At 48.6% G+C, this 17,580-nt stretch overlaps 1 protein-coding gene across 3 annotated transcripts in view; it reads right to left on the bottom strand.

The window, feature by feature from the left end:
• Positions 1–17,580, bottom strand: part of ZFHX3 (zinc finger homeobox 3) — a 191,891-nt gene that overhangs the window by 69,507 nt on the left and 104,804 nt on the right. For all 3 annotated transcript variants that reach the window (XM_063334933.1, XM_063334934.1, XM_063334935.1), the window contains one exon: positions 9,441–9,672. In XM_063334933.1, the coding sequence (XP_063191003.1) occupies positions 9,441–9,672 (232 nt within the window). The remainder of the gene's footprint in view (positions 1–9,440; positions 9,673–17,580) is intronic.

Below are 17,580 nucleotides of genomic sequence, written 5' to 3'. Positions count from 1 at the left end.
GCTGGGACAGAGAAGTCCCCTTATGCGTATTCAGAAGTCCTCGAAAGGGACCGACTTTCTTGAAGCATGTGGCTCTCCGCATATCGTCAGACCTTCCAAAGGAGCTAACTGTGTAAAGCAACCCCGGCCCATGGCTGCGAGATGTATGGTTGCTGGATTTTGATAACAATTAAAGCAATATGAAACTAAAGCAGAACCCAAAGTTTCCACCTGCATCTCAGTCCAACCATGAAGGAGAGAGTTTGCTACCCACCTGGCCTCTGGACATCCTCCAGAGGAGAGACCCTGCGCAGAAACACTGCGACTCCCATCACGAACTTGCCGGAAAGGTAAAAGGTCCTTAAGCCATTCAATCCACAAAAGAATGAAAAAATTCCAAGGTTCAGCAGAACAACAAAGGGGAACGCAACAAGCTGTCCTCCTGCTTTAAATGAACACACATGACATGAGATCTTGGAAAACAAGATGATAATCCTGCATGTGGGGGTATTTGGTGGGGTTGGCACAGAGATCAGAAATGCTGCAGTAAAGGGGAACTGCAAGTTTAATCAGCTTAACATACATATCGCCAGGAGCTGTTTTCCTCTTTGTTGCTATTTCACGTGTGTTATTGCACCGTGGGTGAATGTTTTCTCAAAACAGGACAATATCTTGTCTTACTCCCTATGTCTGAGGATGAGATGACAGAAATGGATTTCCTCTTTAGACAACAAAGCTGTTGCACACCCCCAGCTGTAGGAAACAGCCCCCGGCACAAAGCTGGGTGCACGCGACCGGGCACCCAACGGCCCTCCTGGCCCCCTCCCCACTACCTGCTGCAGCGCGCACCGAGCACCTCTTTGACGATTCACGTACTGATGACTTGGCTGGATTTACATGCAACGCTTCGGAAACAAAGACTGAGCAGGCTGCTGCCTTCAGGGGGTTACAGATAACATACTGGGAAAAGACAATATTGGGTTGCGGGGAGTAAGAGGGAGGTAAAAAGCCCGAGAGAAGCTAGTGAAGCTGGGCAGCATTTGATGTTTGCACACAGGAGCTCAGATTGTCATTTGGGTTGGCAGATTATTAAATGTGTCAATCAAGGACAAGCCTGGAAATGGCAAGGGGAAGCACGTGGAAGGAGGTTAGCTGTTAAACACCAGAGGAAGGAATCTCGTTTTGAGGAGGAGAGGGTGGCTGGCAGCAGCACAAGACCAGACGAGCTTCTCCAGCCATAAGAGGCAGGGGCAATGGGAGGAGATGGTATGCAGAACATCATTTGGAACTCTTGCTTGCACCAGGTGGGAATTTTACACCAAATCCCTCAGCGTGCACCTCACACATTGCTCTCCCCTAGCCTTCTGCAAGGGCCACATTTTCCAGACAGATAAATCTGTGCATCACCAGCAGAGCCAGAGTTGTGCGCTTCTGGTTGGTAGATGCTGTAGTATAAAATCTCTACACTGTTCTCCTGCAGGCACCGTACAAGTAATCTGCTTTGAGAAGTTTTTAATTGTTGCATGCAATTAAGTCCCATGGAAAAGTGGAGAGAGGCTTACAAAAGCAAACTAATTATTCCTTTCTGAAACCCTCCATTACCTCTATCAGATGTAGGAGAGCAACACGCATGTTTCTGCAGCATTAGCAATGACCACATTTTCTTTAATTGAGACCAAGTGGAGGACATCAGATCTTAATAAATTTGAGTTATTTCAAGCAGGGAGGAATATCATTTGGCATAACCCATTTTCATTTCAAAAGTCTTAAAAGTTCCACTGGAAGTATGGAGCCTGCAATCATGATGAAAAATCCACTCCAAAGGAGCATCTCACATCCCTGTTGTAACAAACTACATTAATAATGACTCCATGCTCGATGGCTGTGAATGAGAAATGCCTTGCATGGCTGCCCGCTCTTCGAGGTGGGAAAACAACAGGATGGTTTCCCTCACAGGAGGTTTCTGTGGAAGATCCCTTTCTCCGCTCTTTGTTTCACTTCATTTTACCGTTGGGCTGATCACAATTCCTAAGTCCAGGGCAGAACCACCAAGGGAAGGAAGGAACTGGAGAGCCTGGGTAGGAGAGAGGGGAATTCGGAGAGTAACGCTTCGGCCGTGGGGAAGAAGATAACGCATTCTGTGGGACTTCCAAGTCACAAATTGAAACCGACAAGTGTGGCTGACATCAAGCCTCCCTTCTGCTAAATAGAAACTTTTTGTTTAAGAGAAAACTTCATACTGCAAACCACATCCTGAGTGTTTAATGAATAAATCTGCTCCCGATCACACGGGAACTTGCTTCCGTTCCCATTTACCATCACCTCTCTCCTGCCGGCGCTGCCTTCGCATCCCTGGTGCAGCTACAAAGCTGCTTTTAGAAAGAGGAACATTAGCAAAGTGTTTCATATGACTCAGAGTGAAAACAGAGGTGCAAGCACCATATGAGCATCCAGCCGTCTGCAAGCACCACAGGCAGAGCCAAGCTGAGTTTGGTAACTACTATTTTTAAACCACATGGGTTTTTCTCATCTGGCAACTGCTCTAGCTATACCTCAGTTCTGTTTACATACTTGGTTTCATTAAAAATTCACATCCTGATTTCAGTCTACGTTTTGCAGCCCTTCAGAAGGTCGAATGCTGAAATACAAGGAAGACGTGGATGGACAGTGCACCCGTCTCTGCCCGGGGGGACAGAGAGAGGGGAAAAGCAGGAGCCATGGGGTATCCCCTCCTCCCAGGGAGCTCTGGGATCCAGCAGCTTTTAAGGGGTTACCAGAACAGAGCTTTATAGTAAAGATATTCCTCTAAATAACTGTAATCAACCTGTCTGGAGCGGGGAGAGTGGCTGGTCCCTCGCTGTTTGCTGGCAGAGCGAGCGGCACGGATGCTCCAGCAAGGCCAGGCAGGGGAAGACGGGCAGGCAGCGATCCTCCCGCTGACACCCGCTCCAGCCCCTTTCCTGCCCAAACAAAGGGGCTTTTGACTGCGCTTGGCCGAGTTTAGCAACGGCTTCCAGGGAGCCTGCCCTCAGTCTTCACACGCGAGGGCCCCAACAATGACTTTGTGTGTTGGAAGAGGATGGCTGCTAAGGATTTGGCAGAGGTTAGTAAGATTGCTGAAACAGTATGTCCACCATAGGGGATCGGTTCTCTGCGGTGCAATGGTGCGGCATCCCTTCCCAGGATGGGATTCCCAATTATTCCCAATAATTCTTCAAAAACTACTCTGGCTGGCTTAGCCTGGTTTTAGGGGAACACTCCCATATCTGCAAGGACAAAGCTTCTCCAGAACTATATGGTGCTAAGGAAAAAAAATCTAGAGCCGCACTGAATAGAAGATATTCTTTGAATTTATTTTTAGCTTTCCTACAGATTTCCACACTAAGGACACAAAGCTTTGTAAAATAGTCTATAGGATGACTCACAGAGTTGAGAAATGGTCAGCATTTCCCACTAAATATTACATGATTTTTCCACAAGTCATCTTATTCGTCCCAGAGCTTTGTAACGGTCTCCAGTACAACTGTAAAGATCAACAAATTTGACTTTTTTGGGCTCACTTGCCATATACTTTGCTGTTGTTTTTTTCAAAAGCATTCTCAGCAGTTCCACAGATCGTGCCCAGACTGCAGTACTCGAAATACCTTGGAAAAGGAGAAGGAGAAAGGCGCGCACCTTTTCCTCGGTGTGCTCTGCTACCTCCTTGGACAAGACGGGGTGGTCTGAGCCTCAGCTGCTCGTGTGGCAGGGCAGGAACCTCTTCTCCAGCCACAGAGGGACTGCACAGCTTCCTGACACCAGCACAACTCCTTGGCCATGCAAATTTTCCTCTGCATTTACATCTGCTAAAATCTCTGTTTCCCTTCAAAGATGTCAACAAATTCAGGGCTCATACAAGAGGATGATCAAAATGAAGCTCCTGGGCATCGTAAAACTCTAGGTGGTCTCTTGCCTCAGCTCCACCTGACCCTTCCGGATCTAGTTCATCTCCTGCAGAGCCCAAGCATGAAGTGTTTCCACCTGAGGGACTTCTGCTCAGGTCAGGCTTACCGTGAGCATCAGGTCTTCCTCCTGACTTGAGGAGTGTGGCGGACCCTGACCCGAGCAGCTGCACAAAGCAGCAGTCCCGAGCCAGGGACGCCCAGGACTCCGGTGCAGGTGAGGAACGCAGACATCCGATGGAGGCCTGATGGACTTCTGTCCTACACAGCGGGAAGAGTGAGCAAACCCTCCTCTGCTCCTCCCACAGGAGGACAGCTACGGAAAGGGAGAGCAGACAGAGATGGAAAACGGGAAGAGTCAGGAGAAACAGGTAAGGGAGGAAACAGATTAATTATGGACGGCACTTGCCTAAGGAGAAACAGGCTCAGCAGCCGGGGCTGTAACAAATCCACAACCGTGTGGACAGCATGCATAGAGTGATGGGACAGGGTGAGCAGGGGACTGCGTACGCCTCTGGGCAACACGCGCTGGAGACAAAGCGGCCATCCCGCTCCGGACCGGCTACTCCGCACACGGCTGTCCGAGTTACGAAACGGGCTGCTGGACTCCGTGCCTTCTAGAAGGAAACACTTTCAAAGCCAGAACGAAAATTTGGTGCAGGTTGTTTCACTCTTCTTTCTCATTATCTAATGAGTCATAAGTGCATCCATCCCTACATCTTGAGAACGTTTTGTTTTTTATTATGGGTTTGTTTTTTTTTTTTCTTCTCTAAAGCCCCATCATTAAAAATCAATTAGCTTATGGGTAACGTTATACAGATGCTTCTGCAGCAAGGGGCTGACATCTGCAGTGGCAGCAGCCCAGATACTACAGCAATAGATGTCCAAAAATACCCCACAGAGGAAAATAAGCCCCCACCCTTAAAGCTGTGTTCTTTCTCATCAACACAAAACAGCTGAATGTCCAAGCCTGGGCCCACTTCCCTGTCTCCTGCATAATTAGCACATTTCTCAGAGCAAGCAGAAAAGTTTAATTGTCTTTAATTATCCAGTTTAAGGAGGATTGGGTTTCTTGCCTGATGTCCATATAATTTCCCTGCCAACAACTTGATCATCCCTTTCCTGGAAGTGGCGTGTAGCTTCTAAAGCTCTCTTCCATAAAAGACACAAAAGTTCCAGTGAAGGCTGCGCTGCTGGCACAGGCAGAGACAAAGGTCCTTGTGTCTACAAGGCTGTTGCTCAGGCTGCTGCATGTGTTTTCTGTGGGCTGGGAGGGAATGAGTTGCAACTAATGTGCAATCAAGAACCACCACAATTACAAATGTAAATGAACAGGCAATTGGCACTGACCTTTGTAGATTGTTAGAGGACTAATTAAGGTATGATCAGACGCTCTTTTCCAACAGATTGAGATGCATCTATACAAGCAAATATCTACGCACCGCCCCAGAGACAGCAATGCTTTTTCCTACATGCTTGCACACACCAGCGAGTACCTACACACAGAGAGACACGGCATTTAACCGCGGCACCTGCTCCCTGCCACAGAGCAAATGGGATGGAGTGGGAAGGGGAACAAGGATACACCACTCACTCGGTCTGCACGGTCCCTCTTAACACAAGGCCACAGTATGAGGCTGAGCTACCTTTCCTTACTGCAACCAGCAGTTTTATGCAAAGCTGGGGATGAGGAGATTGGCACAAACTGGATGAAGTTAGGGAAAGAAAAAAAAGCAATAAAGAATCTTTCAGCATTTCTAGTAAAGCCACAAACTTCTCCAGCAGCAGCAGGAGCAATCGTGGCTGCCACGTGCCAACACCTCACCTTGGGTCACGGCTGGCCCAGGGGTCTCTCCTGGAGGCAGCAGCAGCTGGCTGGACCCCACCGTCCCCCGGAAACTCGGGATCCCTTACAACGCGGTCCCTCGTGCCTGCTCGCTCTTGGTCCCAGCGCACCAGGCCGAAGAGCGAGGAGAGGGATGATGTTTCACGCTACCTCTGAGGCAGCCCAGCAGCTGGCCAGCCAGACCAGCACAAGGAGGGAACAGTTTTCTGACAGTTCCGCCCTGCCCTGAGCACTTGCAGTTCTACAGGGAGAGAAGACGGGCGCTAGACAAGGGCCAGGGCCTTGTCCTTGCCCATCGCGTTTTGAGCATCTCCCAGCATGGGGACTCCACAACCTCCCCGGGCTGCTGGTCCAGGGCTGGGCCACCCTCCCAGGGAGGAGTTTTGCAGAAGGTAGAAAAGCTGCGAGGACTGAAATGTTTTAACAGTCCTCAGAAAGAGCAGTGATAACAAAAGGGGACTGACTTTGGAAAAAAATGCAAGCTGGTATTGTATTTGTAGGGAAACTAAATTCAAAACAAATACAATTAACTAAAAGGGGAGAGAGAATCACAGTGATGATTACCAGGGAGTAACGGCAGCAGCAAACCAAACCACTGCATTTGTAACGCAGCAAACCAGCAAAACAGTCAGCATCCCTTTCAGCCCCCTGACAGAGACGTGTCACATCAGAAAAGCACTTTTGCTCAAGGTGTCTGAAACACAGGGAAGGCTTTCTCGTGTTATATGCTATCACCAGAGACTGTCATCAAAAGGCAGAGAGGAAAGTCCACCTTGCTCTCAGAAAAAAAACAATAAAAGCCAAACGGGGATACAATAGAGACACCATCGTATTACGGAGGAGGAAGAAATGCAGAGCGCCAGCTGCAAACCTGCAGTGCAGCCCTGCCATGGAGGAAGCGCGTTTCCCACGCTGGCAGCATCGTGCTGGGAAGACCCTCAGTGAAGCCTCAATGAGCAGAACGAGCTGCTCTCCCGAACGGGCGTAACAGCCAAATACACTGGCAAAGTTCAAAACCAAGAAAAACCAAACACGTCAGAAGAGTGAATTTAAGCCTAGGCACATGTGCATTCCTGCTACACATCGCTGACACCCGAAACTACTGAAAAATAACGGCAGCCAGCTAAATAATAAATAAGAGCAGCATTTTATAACACTGGAAGTTTAAACATCACAGAAAAAAGGGAAGGATCAGCCTGTTCAAGGCAGATCTTTTTATGCATGAAGAAATTACACGGAATAAATCAAAGCCGAGAAACAAGTTATTGTTGTGCACTGCAAGAGGCCAACCCTGCTCGCTGCGAGGAGCAGCCCCGCGTGCCAGGCGATGCCCCCGCCTGCCCCGATGCCCAGGAGCAGAGGTACCAGCACCTGCCAGGGCTGCCCAGCTCCAGCTGGCGGCATCCTGACGCATCCTCCCTCAGGAGATGTCCTCAGCCCCGCTGCCGGCCTGGGACGACTGGGCCACCCCGCTTTATATTCCAGTTGATGTTCTGATGCCGTGGCAGGATCAGAATAAAGGGGAGATGAGAGCATCTGTTCTCCCCCACGGGGATACTGCAGCTTCTCACCCAAATCCGACTGCCGTCGCTGCAGGGATAACCGGGCCTTGTGCCTGCGGCCACCAGCGAGGTGTGCCTGCTGTCTTGCTCAACAATGGACTGGAAGAGTGCTTGAAATTAAATATCTCAGGTCAAAGCGACCTGCAAAACAGATCAGAGGTGTCCCCCCACCGTCGCATTCTAGAGAGTCTTATTTCTGATAAAGAAATATGATAAAGAAATTCTTAGTGTCTTGTTTGCTGTAAGTTTTCGTTGAAGAACCAACAAGCTTAAAGGAAATTATCTCAAGCCATTTGAAAAGGAAAAAAAAAAAAGAAAAAAAATCTCCATTTTTAAATGGAGATTTCCTTTCAGCGACTTGACAAGCCTTTTAGTTAAAAAAAATTACATTTTTTAAAATGGTCAACAAATCCTTTTCCTTCTCAGCTAGTCACCTTCTGCACTCTCAGTACCTGCAATGTCACAATCCTGGCGGACATACAGGGAAAGATAAGGTTTCTAAAGTAAAAGACAAAGTAAACAAAAATTTCTAAAGTAAGCAAAGGTTTTCAAGATTGTTCTGTGTATCACAAAAGGGCACAGATGGTTTCTCCTCTCTGTTCGTTTTACTTTTAAGAAAACTCACAAACCGTACAACACTGGTCAACATATCCTTTCGAAATCGGAATGTTTTTCTACAGCGGAGCATCGCAGAGAAGCGGAACGGCTGTAAGAGCTGCTGTCCCCTCCAGGATGGTGTGGCAACCACAGCGCGCTTTCACTGTCACCGTGACCTTTGGGAAAGCATATTCCATGCCCTCGACTCCACTGGGCCACCGAGTTCACAGATGGGTCACTTTTTTTCCATGAGACTGAATTTAACTCTTAATGAAAAATCTCCTGTTTTACTTTCTGGGTGTTCTGCAAATATTTCAGATCCTTGTTAGTAACATGCGTAACAGCAATGCAACCCAGGTCACTTCAAGAAACATTTCTAAGACCCACACACAGTCTCTTCCAGCTGGTGTTGCTTTCCTTGCTCAATGCCTTTAAGCTAAGATCACTTTTCTTGTCTCTGTATGCACTAATTGCAGAATGCCAGTTCCTCAGAGCACTTTTCTGTAAGATTTAGCCATTTCTACAGCGGTCATGGAGGAAAATCCTCGTTGAAGCTGAGAGGAGGGTTTTGAAGGCTTTCGCTGGCACCCTCCCAGCTCCAGCACCTTCACGTCCCTGACAACATATGCACCAGTCGACTCGGGCAGGCTCTCCTCCTTCTCCCTCTGCAGAGGACTTAATGAGATCTTGCTTTTCCTAACATAAAAAAACTTCTTAACCCTTCAAATGATCAAACAAAGTACAATTTCTGTTTTGCCCAGCCTAACTGTCCCCTTTAAGGCACATTTTCTCTTGCTAGATTCACAGCTGCAATCCCTCTCCTATTACCTGTCCTTCCTGTATGAGCAAAAGCTCCATCCAAGCCCTTCACTTTATCCTTGTCAAGAGGAGACACAGAAAACAGAAACACTCGTCCCTTCTCCTGCCCACCCCGATCAACCAGCTTCTCCTCCCAATCCAATGTGGCTGCAATACAGGTTTGCACTGGCGCTCAGGACATCACTTGACACGTGGCAAAATATCTACCAAAAGTACAGTACACTAGTTTGGTGTCCAAATGTTGTCCAATGGACTAGTTTGTCCAAATGTGACGGTATCTTTAGATACTCAACACGATATTCCACTGTTTAAGACACTAACCAGAACAAATACACACACTTCTACATGTCAAACTTGTGTTTAGCCCACTGGAACAGAGGGCACCACTTAGAAGAGCAGAACGAAGCACACACATAAGTATTTGGTGCTTCAGAGCCACCACCCACAAGCCTGGTGAAGCAAAGCTACGCTGGATGCTGCAGGTACACAGGGGTCTTGGCCCACCTCCGGGCGGCCGGGAATTCCGTAAAATATTATTGATAAGCGATAAGCATCATCCCCACAGCAGGGAAGAGAAACAAGAAAGTCACCGAGCTTGTCACGAAACTGCACAGAACATCTGATGCTGCTAGTCGAAACCTGTGAGGGAGAGCAGCCAAGAGCCGACCCTGTTCATGCAAGGGAGGCAGCACTCACCGGCCTCAGCTGCGGGACACTTCCGGATGGTGAAGATCTGTCCCAAGTCTTCCTCTTCTTCAGGGAGACCTTTCTGGAGGCGCTGCAGCTTACGTAGGCTTTCACTCCGCTGGTGTTTCATGGAGCGCACGTGCTGGATAAGGTTCAGCTTGGCCTTGGTGGAGTAGTTACAGAGGACACAGTGGTAATAGCAGCTTTCACCCTCAACCCCGCTCTCGTGATGCTGAAGGTGCTGTGAAGAACAAAGTAGAGAGAGGTGAATTTCCTGCATTATCTCCAGTCTCCCTGGGTTAGTCCACTGTAAATTGCTCAAAGCCACCCGGGAATTAAGTAAGAAACCACATTTTGACAAAGGCGCAGTAAGATCAAGCCTGTTTACTCTCAAGATACCGTGCGCTCTCGTGCTTAGAAGCAAGAAAAAACATAACACGCTGAAACCAACACAGAAGAAAAAATCAAGATAGGCAAGATCATCTCCTTCAGTGAAAAAAACCTGATCCAACATTAACAACTATTCACGACCTACGCATGGCTAATTCTTTCATATTTAAAGCTTATCCTGGGAGGGGATCCAACTTCATGTCAAACAGATAAAATTAAATTTGATAAATTCGCATTGAAAACTAAGAAGAATAAAACTAAAACAATCCTAGAACACAATGAACCCATTAGATCAAGAGGTCCTGGAAACAGCATATGGAAGCAGAGCCCAGAGCGTGTGCCATCCTATCCATCATCCAGTGCTCCGTTCCCTGGCATCTAGGTTTTACTCCCTTGGATCTGAAGAAAGCAGCAGCCTGGCCTGGAAGACAGCCGTGACAGCGATGGAGAATGAAAAGCCAACGGTGAGCATGCAGCTGGGTACCACTGCGAGAGGTTAGCACTTGGAAAAAAAATAATCTTGCCACCCTCTGAAGTGGTGCTATCGCAGCCAATATAGCTAATTTGAGAGTATTATACCTTGATTATTTGACAAAATCTATCAATTGTCTGGCACAGAGGTTCATGTCGCTACGGAAATGAATAGCCATTTTATGTCACAGATCCCAAGGATGCAGCAATTAGTTCTTAAAACCAGAGGGAAGAATTCGCTCTCTCCGTTCAGTTTGGGCAGTGTCAGGGCTGAGAGTTCCCAGTTCCCGCAGTAAGGGCTTATCACAAGTTGAGGAAAAACAGATACCAAAGTCAAATGACACAAAAGACTCCTCCGCGAAGGCCAGTTGGTGTTTCCACCACACACCTACGTTTCAGCTAAGCAATAATCCCTCCTACCATCCAACCCCAAGGCCTTTTTGTCTTCTGAGTCCTCTCATGGAACTCTTTCCCTGCCACGCGTTTCACCCAAGACACCTAAGTAAGGTGATTTGGACGTGATCTCAAGGTTTGCCAATCAAAAATATTGCCTATGTGCAGCCAGGACCTTCTGGTAAAAATTCTGACGAGTATTGTCTCAGTTACAGCTAAGATAAGATTAAAGTCACATATTACCCAGCGCTGCGTGCTTAGCTAACACGGAGGAAGGAGAGCCCTCTGAGTCTAGGAATGATTAAAAATAGGATAGGAGCTGATGCTGAGGCTTCTGATTGGAAGGGCGAGGGAAGAGAATAAATGTATTCTAGATCTGGCTAATTAGACTACCCTCTTTTGGGATCACGATGTATTTAATTAAATTCACTGTAATATTTGAAGAATCCACCAGGGCACTAATCCCACTGGTGCCCTCAAAAGATTTTTTGCTGTTTTCCCTCATAAGAACTTCTTCTCCCTCTCATTTCTATTGTTTGCATGCATTACCCTCTTCCTGAGCTAGAAAAAGAGAAACGGCTTAAGACATAAAAAGCTCAGGTTAGCGAGCCAGTCGCGAGAGCCGCACGACCAGCGCTCATGGCCCAGCTTAACCAGCCTTGCTCTGCCCTGCTCAGCTCCAAACTCTGCAATAAAACCTCCCTGACGCCCCATCTCGCTGAAGGCTGGGGGTCTCGCTCCAGGAGATGCACGGCAAGCCCCGTCTCCCGTCTGTTGAGAGGCGCGTCGGGGAAGCCCCCGTCCTACAAACCCCACATTCGAGCTCAGAAAGTGCCAACGGGCTCAGCAGCAGCTTCTGCGAGAAGGCAGAGGAAACCCCCAGTGAGCAATTAAGAGAAAAATCTGGTCACAGGTTCAAGGAAATATTAAGGACATGGTCTCTGTGGGAACTAGAGGCACATCTGTACTGCTCTCATTTAAAGGGGGATTTTAGGAAAACATTTGTTTTAAACGGTTTAATAAACGTGTCTTGTTTTCTGTTCTTGTTTTGCTCCCACTCCATGCACGCGAGGTATGTTCAGATATCCCTTGTGCTTGCGTCAGCTTCACCTGCCTGTCGTGCTGGAGGAGTCAAGACCTGAGGGTGCCAATGCCACCAAGTCCACCCCTGACACGACGCGACCTCTGATTCCCATCAGTCGCCCAACAGAGGAAAGGAGCAGGCCAGACTAGGACAACACAACGGACGAACAAGTACCAGCCGTGAGTTGCTGGAAGCGATGAAATGCTGGACAAGTGCGTGTAGTTATTGTCCATCATACTGTTAAGCTTTCCCCTTGCGAGAATTTATCCGTATCACAGGAAACAAATTCAAAATATTAAACCAGAACCTTGTTAGAAGACAAATCAACTTGAAAATCAAAGGAATATATTGTTCCTAGGAAAACCAACCAACTTCTGTCAGAGAACATTGATTTCTGCAAGTCTGGGGGGGTGTTCGCCCCCTCCCTCTCAACGATAGGAAACTTCCAACATCTGGTTCTTCACGCATGGCATGCAAAATATTGATCAGGTTTAGTCAAAGCTCCACTTTAAATCAGAAACAGACAGAGGAACGCTCTGATGGAAACCATACGGCTCATGAGTACAGCTTCCCAGGGGGACGTGGGCTGTTCCTGCACATACGCTAACCGCAGCACAACACCGCACTGCTCCCAACACCTATTCCTACACACAAATCAAACCAAATCTGACCCGTCTTCCATTTGGGAAGCGCTCGGGTCTCTGGGCAAAGCTGCGCTTTCGCTCTGCGGCGATCCTGCCCAGAGACCTCGTCTCCTCCACTTGCCACAACCCCTGCACCGCCTGCCCCGACCTTCACCTGTGGAGCACCAGTCCCTCACCCGTTACAGGCACCCTAGCTGCCGGAGCCTCGCCTTTAGCTTCTCACAAGGAAAATGCTATTTTGGGGTTGGGACTCCGTACCAAACCACACTCGCCGGGCGGCCGTGCTCGTGCCGGCAGCCAGGATGGATTCAGCCCTGCCCCACAGGAATACCTGACGAGCGTTTCGGGCCGGTTTAGGGAGTACTGCATACTGACCGCCCCCTTCCTCTGGGTTTGGCTTGGAGAAGTCGGCACATTGGGAGGGTCTGAACACAAAGACAGTTTAAGTAAGCAAAAGAAAAATTATAACTTGTGCTATATGCGCACTGCAGAGCGCCGGGGGCCAGCAGACAGCAATCAATGCCTTCGGGGTGGTGCACAGCCCCTGGCCCCCAAACATGAGAGGAGGGAGGAGGAGGCGCGCAGGTGGCGTCCACACCAGCGCTGCCCACAGCCCCTCAGCACAGCCATTAGCTGGGGCTGGGGAAGGGCAGGAGGGATGGAGGAGGGCAGGAGAAGGGATGGAGGAGGGCAGGAGGGGGTGCGGAGGCTGGGGGTGGGGACCGGCCAGGGCAGGAGAGGCGCCTGGGTGAGCATGCGTGCGCTGGGACGAGCTGACCCACACCAGACTCATGGACTGACTTTCCAACCCTCACTCTCTAACATCTGGCTTGGAATTGTTTTCTTCTAATAAATAATAGTGTAATGAAAGTTCATAGCTTATGACTACGGAAATCTAATTTTTAAACAAAAGAATGACACTATATTCAGTTTTTCTTTGTCTCCACCTCCATCCTTCACATACCCTGAACTTTCTTTATTTCACCATCTATCTTTCCCCCATCTAACACTGCCTCACCCACAGTATTTTTCAATAATCATGGAATTTAATGCGACAGCTGTATTAATCTCCCTGGCTGCAGGCCGTCCTCCTCACCCCCATGCCATGTACTCAAACTACGTTCTTTGGAGATGAGACTGTTGTAAGCAGGACTGAGGATCCGTGTTGCTACTATTAGACAAGTAATGAACTCTCCTGCTGAATACCTTTGTAGGTATTACCGTAGTTAATGTTAACCATTTAATCCGATTTCTGAAAACTTTTGTATGTCTTGTACATTTTAAAAGATGTTAAATCTGGATCTGCTCAAAACCTCTTCTGTATTAAGTTTATTACAGCCACCATGTAAAGAGCCCGATTTCTACGGTGACGTGAACGGATAATCCTCCCTATAGCACTCTGTTGCCAGAAGGCACAATGTTATTTTCCAAACCCTCTTTGCTATGTTTAGCGGGTCAGGTACTGTTCCGGGGGATATCTGAACTGTAACCCTAGCTCACCAGGGAGACGCAATAACCACTTTGAACTATCTCGTGCTTTTGATGTTTATTATTCATTAGAAAAAAGGCCCAATTTCTATGCACTCTTAACTTCATCTTGTGTAATGCTTTCCCTTTGGAAGGCCCTAAAAGCTGCTCAGGACAAACCCACTGTGACAACAGTGGGAATCTGACAAGCCCTTGGTCTGCAAGTTGTAAGACGAACCGTATCTCCGTAAGAGGTGAGACCCCACCTCCACCCACAGGAGGTCCTGATGGTACAAGAAGCAGTAGAACATGTGGGAAAACTCTCTGCAAGCTTGAAGATGGCCCTCTTCTTCTGCAGACCTCAAAATGACAACAAGCAGTAGAAAAAAACCTCTGTAACTGCCCCCAGCAACAAGCAGCAGCCTGTGCTCTCCCGCTCCCCTCCCTGGTGCACAAGGATTTTCTGCATGTAACAAGGTGTCTGTAGGGAGAAAAAAGCAGGTGAAGTAACAGGCCTGGGGCCAAAACCCAAAGTGGGAAAACAATCTCATGAACTCCACGCAACAAGCAGAGAACCAACGCTAACAAAGGGACAACCCTTCCTCCCCACCAGCTGGCTGCCAGGATCACCAGCCGCAGCGGTGACCTGGATCCCAAAACAACCGAATCCGAGATCCGTGCTAGAGCACCAACGGGGACAGTCAACGCGAGTCCGCCCCCTCTTGTTTACACAAACATCCTTTTGCTTACCAACTCTGACTGCTCAGGAAGGCCATGTGGTGGCATGGATAATTGATAAACCCTCTGGAGAAATCTCTTCCACATCACTTTGGATCACTTTCTCCAGCTGACTCTCACATTACAGGACAATCCTGCCACAAAATCACAAGCCACTGAACTGCCAAGAGCTCCTTTAAGAAACACTCCCCTGAAGTTTTCATTCTTGAATATCTTTGGAGGAGGTTTTTTTTTCCACATATAACACTCTTCTTACCGCTGAACTCAGGACGACGTCTGTTCTGTTAGAATGGGTAAAATTAGTAGGGATTTAAAAGAAGTGACAGATGCAGCTGAGGAAGATGGAGCCAAAAATCTGCTGGAGGGTTACAAAAGCTGTGGAAGAGAGCAGCACTGCAGACTCGCGCCGCTCTTACTTCTTCCTGTGAGCACCTACACCTGACCAGCATCAGCAATGAGACGCAGAGCCCGTGGGACCCCTGCTAAACCCACGGTGTCACGCAGAACCAGGAGAGCACCGCAGAGGTTATGCAAGATTTCGAACCACACACGGTTACTGTGAAAGCCAACACCAGTACACACTCCCGTGTTTGGGAGGAGGTGCCGGAGGCACGCCAACCCTACGAGCACATCCTCAGCGCAGAAGGATGCCCAGGGGTTGACTCTTCCTCAGGGTGAAGTCAGACATGGGTAATTAGTAACAGGCTTGGTAGGGAACATTTCCCATGCCAGCAAGAACTGTGCCTGTGACAATGCACTCCCGGGGAGCGAGGCGAGACACGACCCTTACACCAGAGCTGGAGGGGAGACTACAGGTCGCCATGCAAAGGGACCAGACCCTGCAGCAGACCTCAGAAGCCTCATAAGCGTCTCTTGGTCCCCATGCGCCTCTGATCTGCTGCACGAGATAAATCACACAATCCTGGAAGAGAAGAACCTGAATTTTTAATGAAAGTCATGTGGATGCAGCTGTCTGATCCCAGTCTGTTCCAAGTACTCCATAAAAGTCAGAGCTGGCCCATCCGTCTTGCTCTCCTTTCACACCTGCAGCCCCGGCTGGAATTTCCTGGAGCTGACGGAGACGTGGGGCGGACGCAGCACGCAGCAAGAACACATGCTGGCTATGTGCTGGAAGGGGCCGGTGCTCTCACAGCCGCCCCACGGCCCAGATGTTTTGAAAGGAGGAAAAAATTGATTCTCCATACAGCAGGTTCAAAAGATGAACTTACGCTCTTTCGTATTCCACCAATGTCCTGCAATTGTTTACTGCTTCTGAAGAAGTAGCGTTACAAACCCCTTCCCTCCTTCCAGCCTCTCCTGTTCCTTGCGTAACTGCTCCTTCACACAGCCTGCAGACTGTGGAGCTCAGACTCACATGCCCCCAAGTTTTTGCGGTTTAGCTTGTGGTACCTGGAACAACCTAATGATGAGCATCACTCCCTCACCTCCAGCTAAAGCTTCCTCTGTATCACTCAAGTCATTAAAAACTTCACCGCAAGATGAGGACAAGGAGACTTTGCACAACAAATCTGGATTTTTGATTTACCTTTTTGTTACTGATCTTTATTTTTCTTTCCAAAAGGCTGGAAACGTAGCACTCCCTCTTGCCAAAGAGGCTGAGATACTTGATGCAAGTCCCTCAGTCACACAGACAATCCTGAAAAACCGCACTAACCACCCCGGTTACCAGCCAGTGCCTACATTCCCCTTCTGCATCTGTACTTTCCATGCCCTCCAACCCTGCCCGGAGTTAAGTGAATGCCCCAGTATTGTGAGGGGTCTGGTACAGATACTGAGCCCCACACAGGCGCAGAGCCGCCGACCATCATACCACGAGCCTCCAACCGCGATGCTGCAAAGCGGGAGGGAAGCAAGAACAAGTGACTTTCCTCAAAGAGAAGCCCAGCAGCAAGGCACAGGGCAGCTGAGCAGAGTCCTGCCATACCTGGGGAAAGGTCGGTAATAAAGCACGAGGCACAAAAATTCTCGGTATCTCCAAGTAACAGTGGGTCAGCCTGCAGCACGGGAAAGGAGCCGTCCCCACGGGGTGCCACCCAGAGGCCGTGGGCCACAGATGCTGTCCCTGCTGGCCAGGAGGATGGTGCTTGCTGCCCTGAAAGGCTTTTGGATTCCCCCATAAACGACCCCAAAAGCCACCCAGCAAACTGGGTTTGCTCCATCAGCCCTTGAAGTCTCATTAAAAGCCAAATATTGCTCAGCCTAAAGATGGAGAGCTCAGCATGGATTTTACTGAACGTTAAATCAACCAGCAAGCGTAGCCAGCAAACTCTGTGGCACTTTAACTTTAAATAATGCAATAATTATTGAATTTCCTTTTTATAACCGAAGTGCTGGAATGTAAACAATGGGGCTGTAATTGCAGGAAGGGGGGATCAATAGAGGCAATCGTTTTCAGCCATGTTAATTGTAAATACAATTGCTCCAAGATGTCAGCCTCGTTCTTCTCGCTCCCAGAATCATCCTAACGGATGACAGAGTCCAACTTTCCCATTACAGCTGTTCGTTCCTTTAAGAGGTTCTCAATCAGGTCTGATCAATCTGTCAAGATAATGCATGGAGTAAGTAAGACTCTTCCAAACACAAGCTCCCAATCAATAGCCCGGACCTGCTTAATGAGGAGGGGCTAAAGCCCAGAGGGAGGCAACAGTCCCAGCTTCTGCTCGGCTCTGGCAGCTAACTTCTTCATGGGGCCTTGCTAAGCCGATCAGCTCTTAACGAGGACATTGTTTATGCAGACTGTGACGAGCAGCATCCCCACACATTCGCAGTCCCCCAGGGTCAGTGGGCAAAAAACGACAGAGATTAACAGAAAACAAGAGCCAAGAAAGGTTGAGCTTGTATTCACACGCTCCCACCCCCACCTTTTTAATTGTGCAATAGACCTGAAAGTACTAATTAATCATTCGTTAGAAGAGATCCCCAAAGATGAAAATCTGTGTGG

The sequence above is a fragment of the Chroicocephalus ridibundus genome, chromosome 4 (genome assembly GCF_963924245.1).
Source record: "Chroicocephalus ridibundus chromosome 4, bChrRid1.1, whole genome shotgun sequence".
Taxonomy (NCBI): domain Eukaryota; kingdom Metazoa; phylum Chordata; class Aves; order Charadriiformes; family Laridae; genus Chroicocephalus; species Chroicocephalus ridibundus.
Note: the sequence above shows the minus strand (reverse complement) of the source record. Positions and strands in the feature narration are given on the sequence as shown.